The sequence below is a fragment of the Lepus europaeus genome, chromosome 9, assembly GCF_033115175.1.
Source record: "Lepus europaeus isolate LE1 chromosome 9, mLepTim1.pri, whole genome shotgun sequence".
In the NCBI taxonomy this organism is placed as follows: domain Eukaryota; kingdom Metazoa; phylum Chordata; class Mammalia; order Lagomorpha; family Leporidae; genus Lepus; species Lepus europaeus.
Window position 1 is genome coordinate 23,154,511 of NC_084835.1, and position 13,914 is coordinate 23,168,424.

Here is a 13,914-nt window from a genome sequence, read left to right on the forward strand (position 1 = left end):
GAATATTGGTATGCACACATCTGAATCCTGCTTTCCACTTCTTTTTTTTTTTTTTTTTTTTTGGTGAAAGAGAGAATCTTCCATCTGCTGGTTCACTCCCCAAATGGCTACAATGGCCAGGACTGGGCCAGGTTGAAGCCAGGAGTCAAGAACTCCATCTGAGTCTCCCACATGGGTGCAGGGTCCCAAGCACTTGAGTCATGTTCAACAGGGACTTGAACTAGTGCTCCGATATGGGATGTCAGCATCTCAAGCAGTGGCTTAACCCACTGCGCCACAGCATCAGCCCCTTTAATTCCCTTGTCTGAACTTTTTTTAAGGATTTATTTGAAAGGCAGAGTGCGAGTGGGAGAGAGAGAGTGGGAGATCTTTTGTCTGCTGGTACGTTTTCCAAGTGGCTGCAACAACCAGGGCGGTGCCAGGCCACAGTCATGAGCCAGGGACTTCATCCAGTTTTTCCATGTGGGTGGCAGGGACCCAAGTACTTGAACCACCTTCCACTGCTTTCTCAGGTGCGTTAGCAGGAGGCTGGATCAGAAGCCGAGCAGCCGGTTCTCAAACCGGCACTCCATTATGGGATGCTGGCATCGCTACAGGACAGTAATGCCAGCCCATCGAAGTTTTCAATTCATAATGTTGTAGTTTTTCCTAAAAGAGGCACCCTAAGCATGTCTCAGGCCCAAGTCAACCTGGCACATGAATGCTAAGAGAAAGGCAGGAGAGGGGCTGAGGGCTCCCCTGGGAAGATTTGACCCTCAATCTTCTTCCAGGCTCTGTGGAGCCAGGGCCACTTGGGACTACAGCCTGTGGGAGCCTGCCCACCTGACCACAGGCCGGGTGGGCTCGAGCTGGGTAGGAGCCAAGGATCTGGGAGAGTAGATCAGTCACATCCAGGCAGGCCAGGGAAGGAAACCAGAGCCAGTTGCCTTTTGGTGGCTTTTGGAGGACTGATGTCATGAGGACAGCTCACCCTGAGGCAGAGATGGGTGGGTGAAGCAAAGGAGTGAGTGCCACCCCACGGTGACCGGGAACCGGCCCTCTCAGTCCCCTCCAGAGAGCCCCGAGGTCTCGTTCCAGCCTCTTCACTGCCTCCTGCTCTCGCAGCTGCCCTGGTTCCTTGCTGACTTGCGCTGAGACTGGGGAAGACTGCAACCCTGCCTTGCCCCCGCGGTCTCTCATGAGGAAGTGCTGCCCACACCCACAGATGTGCACGGGGCACTAACACAGCACATGGCCTTGGCCGGCCCAAGGCTCCACCTGGGCCACCTGTCCCCACCTCCATCCCCCCTCAGGACGGAGCCAGATTGTCACATCCTCCAGGAAGTCCTCCCTGGACCCCCCCAAGCTAGCCCTGATGGTCTCGTCTCTACCACATCAGGGTCTCCCCAGGGACTGGTCAGGCCCGGAATTGCTTGTGAGATCCTTAGGGAGGAAGGGGTGGTTCCCTGAAGTGGTGTGAGCCAGCCTGAGCCCCACCTGCCCACGCACCCGGGGCCCCGAGGCCTCACAGACCAGCCCGTCCAGAGCAAACACACAGACCAAGCCCCGGCCAAGCTCAGGCAAGGAGAAGCGTGTGCCGGATCACCCGAGCTGGGTGGGAGTCTCCTTTATTTGGATTTGCTTCTGGGTGGCCAGACGCTGCAGGTGGCCCTCGATGTGGACCAGGAGGGCATCCAGCATGTGCAGGACCCCACGGACGATGGCGCGGTCTGAGACCACGGGCCGCTGTTTCCAGGGCCCACAGGGGCCAACAGTCACCTGCGGATCCTGAGAAAAGCAGGCGGCAGCAGTGAGGTGGAGGGATGGGACGGAGGTGCAGCAAGGGGCGGCCACGGAGCCAGGGCTTGGGGGTGTGGGGGCTCAGGGCGGTGCCTGAAGGAGACAGGAGCCTGGGGGTGAGGGAGGCCAGCTGAGGGTCTGTAGTGGGCTGGGGGTCGAGGGCCCATGGGGACTGCAGGAGGAGTAGGGGTACTAAAGGGAGACGCCCTAGGGGATGGCATGGGACAGTGGAGGTGTGTGGACAGACGCGCGGACAATGGGTGCGGGGGCTGGGGGCACGGGCAGGGCCACAGGCGCTGTGCTCACCTCCCCCTTAGCGCCCTGAGAACGCCACCGCTGTAGCATCACCCGGCTGAGCATCAGCACCATGGTGGTGGTGATCGTGACGCCAGCCACGGGGTAGATACTCTTTCCTCCCAGGCCCAGCCAGTAGCCAGGACAGCCCAGGCTGCGCCCACAGGCCTCCAGGTTGTTTGGCTGGCACCCCCAGGGTTGCAGGTCCAGCCCGACCTGGTACCAGAGAGGCCGGGTCCAGGAACGGGAGGGAGCAGGCATTGTCAGCAGGAGCAGCAACAGCAGCGAGGACAGCGCGGGCAGCATGGCTGCGGCCAGTGCCCAGTGACCGGAACCTGGGCGCCTGGCAACAGGCAAACGCCCCTCCCCCAGGAGAAGGCAGCCTGGCTGAGCCAGCAGTTCCAGCACAAGGTAGCTGGGTGGGTAGGGGGCTGGAGGAGGATAAGTCGGCTGAGGCCTACTCCCCTGGCTGGCCTGGCAGGCCAAGGGGGAAGGGACACCCTCTTGTCCTCCACCCCTAACTTCTACCACCCCACAGCCCCTAGAGCCTGCTGCTCCACCCACACCAAGCCAGTGCTGCTCACGGGACCCCTCCACGTGGCCTCGGCCTCACAGCCCTCCCCCCTCCCTCCCTCCGAGAGTGGCTCCTCCCACAGTCCCAGTGAGAGCTGGAGGCATGGCATGGGGTTAAGCCACTGCAGAACACACCCACATCCTATGTCGCCGGAGCGTAGGTTGCAGGTTCATGTCCTGGCCTTTTCTGATCCAGCTCCCTGCTAATGCACCTGGGAAGGAGGCAGGGGACGGCCCGAGTCCTTGGATCCCTGCCACCGACTTGGGAGACCAGGATGGAGTTCCAGGCTCCTGGGGAGTGAACCAGCAGATGGAAGACCTCTGTCTGTCTCTGTCACTCTGCCTTGAGTAGATAAAAATCAACATTTTTTTTTTTAATATCTAAGCTGGTGCTGCCCTGTGAGTCTCCCTCCCCACTCACCCTTCTTGCTGCTCCTGCCCCAAGCTGGCCTTGCTGTTCACCCTTGCTCTTCCCTCTCCCGCTCCTGGAAAGCCACCTTCTCACGGCGTCACCTGCCCCCGAGCCTACGGCCTGTGACCACCTTGCGGAACACAGCCCCCGTCTCTAAGGCGTCCCTCTCCCTGCTGAGCGGGCACTGCCAGCTGCCTGCTCCGGCACATCGGCCTCGCTCAGCCAACATTTACCAAGCGCACCTTTCTGTGTCAGGACACAGAGTGACCCGGGCACACAGAGAGCCCTGGCTTTGGGCGCCGAGGTTGCCGGGGAGGAGTGTCAGGCGCTGCCGCAGGCCCTGATAAGAACAGGGCCGGGCCAGGGTGCCGCGGGGACTCGGAAGGGAGGATGGCCTCTGTCCACTCTGGGACCTGTGCCCAACACACAGCCTGGCGCCCGGGCAGTACCTGACAAGCAGCACGGGTTGTATGTTTGAAGTGGGTGGCCTGAGCCTGGTGCTGTTCTGGCATTTGTTCACCTCACACTCACTGGGCAGCCCAGGTGGGTGCTGGCACCATCCCAGGCCTGCACGCTGAGGCCCCGCCCCCATCGCTCAGCTAATCTGCCTGCTGGGCTGGGATTTCACAGCACACGCTCCTCGGCTGGCGGGGCTCTGCCAAGGCCAGGTGATCTGATGATGTGAGCAGGCGTAGTAAGGACACCCAGGAAGCCGGTGATGCTTCTTCTCGTTTCTGAGTACAGACTGGCAGCACCCAGGACAGCCGCGCTTCCTCTGCTAAGGGGTTCACTGGCCTCCTCCAGGGCCACCTGGTGGCGGCCATCCTGTCCAGCACCTGCTGGGGTATCCCCGAGAATGGAACTGTTCCCTAGAAGCAGCTCTGCTGGGGGAGCTGATAGCTGTGTGTGGCATGGGAGAAACTTGAGCCCGAGATGCGCCCCCTGGCCCCACTGCTCCCCTGCTCTGTACTCTCTCCGCCTTACCCTGCTGTCCCAAATCTTACCCCAGCTTGTGACCCCAGTCTCCACTTTGGAGCCTAAGAAGGGTCAGGAGCCAAAGCTGCGGACCTCCCACCGCCCTGGCCCAGCCCCCTCCCCACCCCCACCACGGCAGAGCCTGGAGTCCAGCCGACAAATCTTTATTCCTGAGGCTAAAAATACGCATCAGCTCCCTCCCTGCGCCCAACCAAGGCCAGCCTGGCTGCTGCACCCTGTCCCCAGCCTGGAGCAGTGAACTTGGAGTCCTAGGACCTCCATCCCTGAGTTCTGTGTATGTGCATGGAGAGGGCTCCAGGGTAGCACCTGGAGGTGGCTGGGGGTGGGTTAGGGAGGGGGTGTTTCTTAGGGATACCCTGTTACAGCCTCTGGAGGTAGGCAGTCTCAGGCAGGGTGGCAGCATGGTCAGAGTTTGGTGGCCTGGACAGACAGAGGAGGGGAGGCTCCAGTCAGTTTCCCAAGGACACACACCAACCCTGCTCCAGGCACAGCAACCCACCCCCAGGAGCAACTAGTCAAGGGCAGGAGGGGAAGGCAGTCGGTCCACTGCGGGCAGAGCCCTGGCCACCAGGATGGGTTTCCTGGGTCGAAGTGGGGACAGGCAAGAGATTAACAAAGACTCAGTGGGCCAGAGGTCAACTTACCAAAACAGGGCTGCTGGGACCAGACCTCGGGTGCTGGAGGGCAAAGGTGACGGCGTCGTGGACAGAGACAAAGAGATGCTGCTTGGTGATGGATCCATCAAAGAAGTGCCCGGCCTCCAGCTGGGCGACGACAGGGCCTGTCGGCAAGGAATGGGTCTCCCCAGGCTCCGGCAGGATGTCCAGCGTTTGAGCCCTGATCGCCGTCCCAGGGACTATAGCTAAACCCTCAGTCACTCCTACCCTGTGACTCCTGCCTCCCAGCACACCAGGGCCTCCAGTCCAGAGCCACTGCCCCGCAAACTCCTTGGCCCAGAGGGCTCCCCAGCCCCGACCCACTCCCCCCGTGCCCCTGCACTCACTGTGACAGGCTGCGATGTACACCTCCACCTCGATCTCCCGGAAGTCACGGAAGATCTGAGCAGAACAGGGCCCGACTCAGAGGGAGGCGTGGGACACTCGGCGTGGGGACTCGGCAGACGTGGGGTGCTCAGGGGGCCCTCAGGGTCAGCGTGAAGCCGAAGGGGCCTGGGCCCACCCCGCATCCTTACATTTTTCAGGCTCTTGATGCACACAGTGTCCACGAAGGAGAGGGTACTCAGGTCCAAGACAAGACTGTGGAAGTCTGGCTGGGGCAGGCCCAGGGCCTTCAGCGTGGACCCGTCTGAGGCCTTGGCGTCTTCTTGGTTGCTGGCCACTGCGTCCTCCAGTTCAGCTCCTGGGTTTACCTGCGGGGACACAGACACGTTGCAAGGGACTGCTCTTGAGGAGGTGGGGGCAGGGAAGGCACACAGGCGAGCAGGGACGCAGAGGGCCACAAGTGAGAGCATGCATGTACGTGCCTACGCATGTGTAGCGTGCAGGGGACACGCGAGGACACAGACACGGAGGTCCAGCACATGTGGGGACACGCGAGGATGGATGCTGGGCCGCCACGTGCGGTCCTCGGCCAGGCCACCATACACGCAGGCGCCTCGGTATCCGCCCTGAGTCTCCTGGTCTCGGCACCCCCCTCGACGCCTAGACTGCTTTCTATGCATCCAAGTCTCTCCCTCCGCCCACAAGCACAGACTGTGGGGTCTGTGACATCTACAGATGCCATGTCTTCATCCAGGCCTGCGACCACAGACCAGAGCCACCAGCACAACTCCACGGTGCTTCACTGGACGTGGGCCTGCACCGTGCCTGGCCCATCCCTGACTCCTGCCTTGGAACAGCACTTTTGGACCCCCAGCCGGCGGGGCCACAGCTGTCCTTGGGGAACACGTGGAGGTACCCTCATCTCTGCGAGTCAGGGTCGGCCCTTCCTCCCTGACCTCCAGCCTCACCTTGGCCTTGGAGTCGTCCACATCATTGCTCTTGATGTCTTCCGGGCTGGCGTTGACATTGACGGAAACAGAGGTGTCCTTGGACGGAGCAGCCTAGGCCAGGGATGGGGGAAGACAGGAAAGAGCCCTCTCAGCTGCTTAGCACAACCATGCCATGCAGGCAGCAGGAGGGCGGAAGGTCAGGACCTGAGGCTGTGAGTCTGGCCTACAGAGGCTGCAGGGCTCGGACCCATTCTGGGGACGGCCGTGGGCGCCCTGACCTGCCGGGGATGGAGCAGCGTCCCCGGGATTGGCAGGAGGACAGTTAGGACGAAGATGGGGGGAGAGGGTGGAGCCCAGGAGTAGGAGGAAAGGCAGGGGTGGGGAGCGGTAGGGAAGGGGCCAGCAGCCAGGGGAGAGGGGGCAGGGACAGAGGGCAGGGCAAAGGGCAGAGGCCAGGAGTCCTGGCTCAGAGGGGCCCTGCCTGGGTCCGGGGCCGCTTGTTTTTCTTCAGCCGCTTCTGCTGGAGCTCCCGCTTCTTCATCAGCTTCTTCTTCCGGGACAGGAGGTAGTCGACGTCCACCCCGCACTGTGGGCGCAGGTCAGGGGGCTGGGTGCTCCAGGCAGGGGAGCGACCCCGGCCTCACCCACTGGGGAGGGACCCGGCCGCCCCTCCCCAGGACCCCGGCCTCACCCACTGGGGAGGGACCCGGCCGCCCCTCCCCAGGACCCCGGCCTCACCCACTGGGGAGGGACCCGGCCGCCCCTCCCCAGGACCCCGGCCTCACCCACTGGGGAGGGACCCGGCCGCCCCTCCCCAGGACCCCGGCCTCACCCACTGGGGAGGGACCCGGCCGCCCCTCCCCAGGACCCCGGCCTCACCCACTGGGGAGGGACCCGGCCGCCCCTCCCCAGGACCCCGGCCTCACCCACTGGGGAGGGACCCGGCCACCCCTCCCCAGGACCCCAGCCTCACCCGCTGTTTGAGTGCGTCACTGTAGAACTCAGCATTGGCAAAGAACAGCGTGGCTGAGGAGCGGAAGACCTTCACACCGGGGACCTCCCTGGCCTGGGGAGCAGGGTGGCTTTGGAGCTACCGGAGCCCTCCTCTCCCTGCCCTGCACGCTGTTTTCCTGCCTCCCCCCACCCAGGGAGCCCTGTGCCCCCGACTCCCAGGCCTCTGTGCCCCACATCCTCCTGGTGGCTTGGGCCATGAGGCCAGCAGCAGCATCATCCTATTCATTGGCCCCCTTGCCCTGCCCAGTCCTCAGCCGGCCCCACAGGGCTGCCTCTGGGCACACCCTGCATGTCTCCTGCCCTTTGCCACAACCCCGGCCAGGCTCAGTCCTCGTGGGTCCCCGGCCCTTCCCTGGGATCGATTCCCTTCGTGCTGAACCCTGTCCCTCCTGGACGCTCCCTGCCCCCCAGCCCGGCTCTGTGCTTAGCAACCAGCATGCACAGCGACGTGGCCCCGCCCTTCCTTCTCTGGGCCCATTCCCCTCACGTCCTCTCCCACTTCCAGTTGCCCTGGCTCCTCCCTGCCTCCCGTCTGACCCAGCCGTGTGCAGACCTGCACATTCCACGTCGGGGGGCAGGGGGAGATGGGCTTGTTTGATTCCAGAGCCCAGTCCCTCTGTCCCCTCCCCATCATGTTCCCAGGACTAGGCATGAGAAGTAGGGGCTGGGGTCCACTGGGCAGATCAGGGAACAGCTTCCCCTACACCCCAGTGCTCCAGGTCCCTGCCCTTGGACACTGCTGACCCTGGGTGCTCTTCCCAACCCCTTATACCACGATGGGGGTCATAAGACCCAAACTCATGGCTTGCAACTCCCAGTGCCCAGTGTCCCTGCTGGGGTGCAAGGGGTGGACAGGGCCTACATACACCATCCTCTCAGTACCTCTGCGTACTCGGCCAGGTCTCGGTAAATATCCGTGTCTGTCACCCGGCCCAGGACAGAGTAGCGGGGCCTGCGGAGGAGAGAGTGGCCATAAGAGGCGGGGGCAGAGACAGGCAGCCATGGTGGGGAGAGCCGGGAGGGGGCTCGTGTGGCACTGACCCCCGCTCCCGTAGGAACGGGGGCGGGGCACAGAAACGGTCGACTCACAGCTGCGTTCGGACCACCGTGAGCAGCAGCGAGAAGACTATGGCAACAGCCAGGCCGAGGTCCAGGTTCAGCAGGATGGTGGCCACGAAGGTCACCAGCCAGATGAGCTAGGACAGAAGGGCAGTGGCTAAGGGGCCTGCAGGGGCCACTGGGGCTGAAGTCCCCGTGCGCCCCTGTCACAGCCCTTGTCGCCCAGGGCTCCTACCAGATCCATCTGGTTTGCCTTCCAGAGGGAGGGGATGTCCTTGAACTGCATCAGCATGCCCTTCAAGTTCACGATGATGACAGCGGCCAGGACTGCCTGGGGGGAGGGGAACGCCACCAGGGGCTGCTGAGAGGCACCTGGGGCTGACAGCCTGGCCCTGGGCATGACCCGTCTGGCCTCAAGGGCCTGAGCGCAACCCCAGCTGCTGCCAAGGACCACCCACCCGGCCCTCACAATGTGGGTCCGCAGCTCCAACCCTTGGTCCTGGACATCAAGTCTCACCCCAAAGAACTCGGTCTTGAATCCCAGGATGAGCCTGCAGTGCCACCCCTTACCTGGGACTCGGCTGGGGCAGGGGCTCACCTTGGGCAGGACTCGGCTGGGGCAGGGGCTCACCTTGGGCAGGACTCGGCTGGGGCAGGGGCTCACCTTGGGCAGGTCTCGGAAGAGCTCCCCGAGTTTGAGAATAATGAGGAGGAGGACGAGGGAAGAGATGGCTCCAGCGATCTGGGGGGAGGGGCGGCAGAGGTGGGGGTGAGCGGGGGTGGGGGTGGCTCTGGCAGAGTAGTGTTGCTCACGGGGTACATCCCCCATGCCCACACCTGACACCCACCTGCGTGTTGCCCCCAGTGGTCTCCTGCACCAGGCTGCGAGACATGGAGCAACTCACGGGGAAGCACCGGAAGATGCCCCCGATGAGGTTACTGAGGCCCAGGGCCACCAGCTCCTGGGAGGGGGGAGTGTGGGTGTCAGGACACTCGCCAGTCGTGCCCGGTCAGTGTCCTACTGTCCCCAACCTCCACCCCCACTCAAGGGCCTCCAAAGACTTGGCTGCTGTCCTCTCACCCTCAGCGCCCCCAGCGGCCCCCCACGGGTCCTGCGTCACCCGGACCTGGTTGCTGTCCACACGGTAGCCGTGCCTCAGGGCGAAGATCTTCCCTAGCGAGATGGCGATGGCGAATCCCACCACAGCGATGGCAAAGGCATTTCCCACAAGCTTTGCAAAGAGCAGTGAGTTGGGGGCCATCGGAGGGACCAGCCTGGGAGAGACAATGGTGAGGCCACAGGCAGGGGCAGGCCCTGGCTGCCCGAGCCCCTCCTACTGAGACATGGAGCTACCACTCACCCCGCTGGGATGTTGCCCACAACATCCACCCCGAACCGCCGCTGTAGGCCCACACCATAGGAGATGGCCGTGGCCCCGATGAGCTGTGGGGAGAGATGGGGTCAGGGGTCCCAGGGAGGCGGGGAGACCCTGGGACAGAGCCTTCTGCAGGGGCTGGGGAGCCATCAGTAGGGTGAGAGACACATACAATTCCAGGAAGACAGAGATGCTATTAGGGGTGGGGGAAGAGAGCGTGGGGCTTTCTGTTGTGGGCCCCCTGACGCCTGGGCACCCTCTCAGGGCCCACCCGGAGGCCACCCCGGGCAGGGATGCAGCCTGGCTCGCCTGCCCCGGCCCCGCACCGTGAGCAGCTCCCCGGGTATGGGCAGCGGGAGGTAGCGTCGCAGCTTCTCACTGAGCAGCTTCACGGCCACGAGCACCACCCCTGCCACGAGCGCGGTGACCAGGGTGCCGACCACGGTCTGGGGCAGCTTCCAGCAGACCTCCAGCACTGTCTGAGGAGAGGGGAAGTCACGGCCGGCACTCCGGGGCGGGGGATCCCCGGCCCGCCCGGCCTGCCGCCCCTCCTCACTCACATAGATGAGGGAGAGTGGCCCAGAGCGGCTGCTCAGCTGCAGGCCAAACACGTACTTGAGCTGTGAGATGAAGACTTGCACGGACGCAGCCGTGGTGTAGCTGCGCACCAGAGGCTCTGACAGGTAGGTGACCACGAAGCCGAAGCGCACCAGGCCCAGCCCTACCTGCGGGGTAGCCGGGGATGGTCAGGGGAGACAGAGGTCCTGGGGTGGCTGCAGAGGACCCCAGGGCAAGTGGGACTGGGGGCGGGCAGGCACCCAGGGGAGCCATGGGGGACCCATACTCCTGACCGGCTTGCACCTGGAAGAGGCCGACCAGGACACTGAGCGTGGAGGCCAGCTGCACCCGGTAGGTGTCCCTGGCAGACTCGTTGACTGTGGAGTTTGTGATGTCCATGAAGTCCTCATCCGGGGCCAGGGATTCTGTCACACTGCCCACCATCACAGACATGATAGCAAAGGTCCCTGCAGGACAGGGCAGGGCAGCTCTGAAGGCCGGAGGACACCGCTCTGCACTGAGGGCCCAGACGCAGGGGCCGGTGTGTGGCAGAGTGGCTAAGTCACTGCCTGGGGTGCCTGCACCCTGGGTTGGAGACCCAGCTCCTTGGCATCTGATCCAGCTTCCTGCTAATGCACAGCCGGGGAGGCAGCAAATGACTGCGCAGGTGCTTGGGTCCCTGCCACCCATGTGGGACGTCGGGTTAGAGTTCCAGGCTTCTGGCTTTAGCTTGGCCCAGCCCTGACTGTTTTGAGGATTTGAGAAATGAACCAGTAAGTAAATGGAAGCTTTCTGCCTTTCAAAAAAAAAATCAATTTTTTTAAAAAAAGAGCAAAAGATGTTACAAAAAATAAAAAAGAGAAAGAGAGAGAGAGAGAGAGGGAGACAGAGACACACAGACAACCCAGCTTTGGACAAATATCCTCAGCTGCAGAGCTGGTAGCGAGGCCTGGCCAGGGGCAGGAGGAGACGAAATGCGGGCTACGCACCAGCTAAGCCTGCGCTGCCTGGGTCCATTGGCCTCCCTGTGGAGCAGGACAGAGTCACAGCCTACCTCAGCTGCTCCAGCTGATCTGCTCACATCCTCCTGAGACAGGGCTGTGAGTCACCCTGAACCTGTGATCCCGCAGTCACCGGCCTGGTCCTGCCTGGGGACAGTCCCTGGGCTTGCCTCCCAGTGACCCACCACCAATGCCGCCCTCTTCCCCAGGTTTCTTGCCCTGTTCAGCCTGCCCTCACCCTGTCCTCCATGGCGGATGGAGGCCCCCCGGAAAGCAAGGCCTGACTCCACTTACCCACGGAGATGTGCCGGGAAGTGCCAAACAGGAAGTAGACGAAGACAGGGTAGAAGGAGCTGTAGAGGCCGAACACAGGAGGCAATCCAGCCAGGAGGGCATAGGCCAAGCCTGCGGGGGAATGGTGAGCATGCAGACTGGAGGGTAGAGAAAGCTTGAGGGAGTCCCAGCCTTGGGTTGGGGGCCAGGATGTCGCAGGCCACGGTGGCTCCCGGGCGAGGGCCCTGCAAGTAGCTCACCTTGTGGGAGCTGCATGATGGCCACGCTCAGGCCAGACAACACGTCACCCAGGAGCCAGTCACGCACAGGATAGCGAGGTAGCCAGGCCAGGATGGGGAAGTGCCGGAGCAGGAGGGCATAGGCCCGAGCACGGGAGCATCTGAGGACATGAGGAGCCGCTGTGAGGGACAGGGGTTGCCTGGGCTCTGCCAGCACCCCCAGACCTCCACCCTTGATCTTACTGCAACCAGGTTCGCCACTGGTGGGTCCTTGGCGCTGGGCCCCAGTGCCCCAGCTCCTCCAGCTGCTGCTGGTTCAGCAGCGGCCGCTCCACGTGGTAGTCTCGCCTCTGCAGCTCCATGGCCTGTGTTGCAGACAGCAGTGCCTGTGTGTCCCTCGGTCTGGAGTGGCAAGACCACAGGGGTACAGTGAGGGGACCCCTGGGCCTACCTCCCCACACCTCCACGTGGGAGCACGGACTCTCCTGCCTGACTTCTCCAGGCCCAAAGATCAAGGTAGGCCCAGCCCCCAGCTCACCCCTTCGGGCCCCATGCCCACACACAGGCAGGGCAGACCCTGAACTTTGGCTACTGGAAGCCTCTTTCTAGACCAAAGTCCCTCATGAAGGGGTAACAGGATGGACACGATCCACATCTCTAGCCTAGGTGTGGCTGCCCAGCCCTGATTGATCCACCAGTCCAGGTCCAGGTCCGCTGCGCCTCCTAGCCCCCTCCCCCACTCCTTGCCTTCCCCAGCCAATCCCCGTCCAATCCCAGAGTCCTTATCCAGCTGCCCCGTGCGTGAGTCCAGAGCTGGCTGGCTCAGAGCACAACCGAGGAAGGCATCCAGCAAGCCAGAGGCCCCGTTCCTAAGCCACTCTCTCGTCAGGCCTCAGGCCTCCAGCAGTCACCCTCTCCTTCCAGGGAGGGTCAGTGTTGGGGCCTGGGTTGCCCCTGGGACTCCAGCCCCCCGGGCCTCAGTTGCAGGTAAGCTCAGCCTAGTCTGGGAAGGGGAGGGGGTCTCTGCAGAGGAGGGAGTCTTTGCCGGGGTGGAGAGCTCTCAGTGGGGGAAGGGTCCCCCTGGAGTCCAGGGCCGGTTGTGCAGGGAAGAGGAGCTTGCACGGGGAGATCCTGCCAATTCTACCTACAGGGACTCTGGCCAGCCAGGCAAGTTCTGACGCAGCAAGAGCTGAGGGAGGGAAATCGCTCATCTGCCCAGCGGCTTCTCCCTGAGACCAGGGGCTCTGACCTGGGGGAGGCCCCTGCAGAAAGGAGGGGAGAGCTCACCTGGAGGGGGCTCTGTCAGGAAAGTTCTGATTTGGGAGAGAGCCCCACCCGCGGGGCGAGAACTCACCGGGAAGGGCCTCTATCCGGGATGTCTCGGCCAGAGCAGGGAGTGGGGATTCCGGCCACCGCTGTCTCGCGGAGATCTTAGGGCCCCTTCTCTGCCCGGGGAGTCACTCAGGTCTTCTTAAAGGATTCCCTCCCCTTGGCGGGCCAGGGGGCGGAGCCTCGGCCCTTGGCCCCTCCCCCGGGAGGGCTGGGGCTCTAGGGGCCGGGACTCGCCGTACCCAGACGGAGGTGTGGACTCAGGACCAGCCTGGTCCACAAGCCTGGGACCTTCTCGTGGACATCCCGGCCGGCCCCGCCGCCTCCAGCGGGCGCACCTCTGGGACCCCGCTGCTCCGCACGCAATCTCGGGCTGGGGACGCGCCATCTGCCGCCCCCAGCCCTCGCTGCACACGGGCGGGCTGCCGCCAGCTTCTAGGAAATCCTCGCGGCAGCAAACTTGGGCGTGGCCGCTGGAACGTGCTCACCCCGGACCTGGACTTGGGGGTTCCTCTTCAGAGCCCAACCCAGGCCGGGGGCCCTCGCCACGCGGACCAAGGCCGCGCCCTGCACTCACCCCGCCGCATCCGAGAGCCTCACGGCCCGCACGGGGTCCGGCGGCCACTGCTCCGACATCTTCAAGGAGAGGCCGCTAAGCGCTGGAAGGCTGCGTCGACCCGGCCGGCGGCGCGCAGGAGGCTTGGGGAAGGCTGGGACCAATCAGCGTGTAGGGGCGTGGCCTAAGTGACGCGCTGTGGGCGGGGCGAGCCCCCAGAGGGAAGGTTTAACCCCTTCCTCTCCCGCCGCCTGGACTGTGCCCTTCTGGCGGGTTTACTTAATCCTCGGCCCCCAGCAGGTGGGACTGTAAAACGTGAACCGGGAAGCCGCGCCTCCAAGGCTCCCGAGCGGGATGGAGCTGATCCTGAGTCCTGGCTTTACAAAGGGTCGATGTGGAAGGAGCAGAAATCCCTGAATGGCTGCGAGGCCTCGGGGTGCGGCCAGGAACCTCAGTAAATCTTCAGTGATGGATCCAGGTTTCGTGGGGCTTCTTATGCCTGTC

The 13,914-nt window shown here is 63.5% G+C and overlaps 2 protein-coding genes across 8 annotated transcripts; both read right to left on the reverse strand.

The window, feature by feature from the left end:
* Positions 1-1,581: 1,581 nt before the first annotated feature.
* Positions 1,582-2,379, reverse strand: TMEM89 (transmembrane protein 89). The gene is made up of 2 exons (XM_062199949.1): positions 2,086-2,379; positions 1,582-1,767 (listed from the first exon to the last, which is right to left on the reverse strand). Exons 1-2 carry the CDS (start codon positions 2,377-2,379, stop codon positions 1,582-1,584), a joined length of 480 nt encoding a protein of 159 aa, XP_062055933.1.
* Positions 2,378-13,912, reverse strand: SLC26A6 (solute carrier family 26 member 6). Of its 7 annotated transcripts, none has more exons than XR_009866790.1 (22): positions 13,432-13,910; positions 11,769-11,927; positions 11,547-11,686; positions 11,308-11,418; positions 10,316-10,479; positions 10,015-10,179; positions 9,781-9,933; positions 9,440-9,522; positions 9,206-9,353; positions 8,927-9,040; positions 8,743-8,820; positions 8,314-8,409; positions 8,109-8,215; positions 7,902-7,971; positions 6,979-7,071; positions 6,487-6,591; positions 6,024-6,116; positions 5,247-5,423; positions 5,058-5,112; positions 4,699-4,835; positions 4,410-4,474; positions 2,378-2,937 (listed from the first exon to the last, which is right to left on the reverse strand). XR_009866790.1 is itself a non-coding variant. In XM_062200811.1 (21 exons), the coding sequence occupies exons 1-21, from the start codon at positions 13,488-13,490 to the stop codon at positions 2,981-2,983; spliced, it is 2,316 nt and encodes a 771-aa protein (XP_062056795.1). In that variant the 5' UTR covers positions 13,491-13,912; the 3' UTR covers positions 2,378-2,980. The 7 variants fall into 7 exon arrangements, 5 of the variants coding, with proteins under 5 accessions (XP_062056795.1, XP_062056794.1, XP_062056797.1 ...); XR_009866789.1 differs by having other exon boundaries at positions 2,378-2,989; XM_062200811.1 differs by lacking the exon at positions 4,410-4,474 and having other exon boundaries at positions 2,378-2,989; positions 13,432-13,912.
* Between the last annotated feature and the right edge of the window lie 2 nt (positions 13,913-13,914).

Excerpts from the sequence above, each read along its gene's own strand:
- SLC26A6 (XM_062200810.1), bottom strand. The coding sequence starts at position 13,490 with ATGTCGGAGCAGTGGCCGCCGGACCCCGTGCGGGCCGTGAGGCTCTCG. Across the intron at positions 6,592-6,978 it reads GTGACGCACTCAAACAGCGG|TGCGGGGTGGACGTCGACTA; the intron begins GTGAGGCTGGGG and ends CTGCGCCCACAG. Across the intron at positions 6,117-6,486 it reads ACAAGCGGCCCCGGACCCAG|GCTGCTCCGTCCAAGGACAC; the intron begins GCAGGGCCCCTC and ends TCCCTGGCCTAG.
- TMEM89 (XM_062199949.1), bottom strand. The coding sequence starts at position 2,379 with ATGCTGCCCGCGCTGTCCTCGCTGCTGTTGCTGCTCCTGCTGACAATG. Across the intron at positions 1,768-2,085 it reads CTCAGGGCGCTAAGGGGGAG|GATCCGCAGGTGACTGTTGG; the intron begins GTGAGCACAGCG and ends TGCTTTTCTCAG.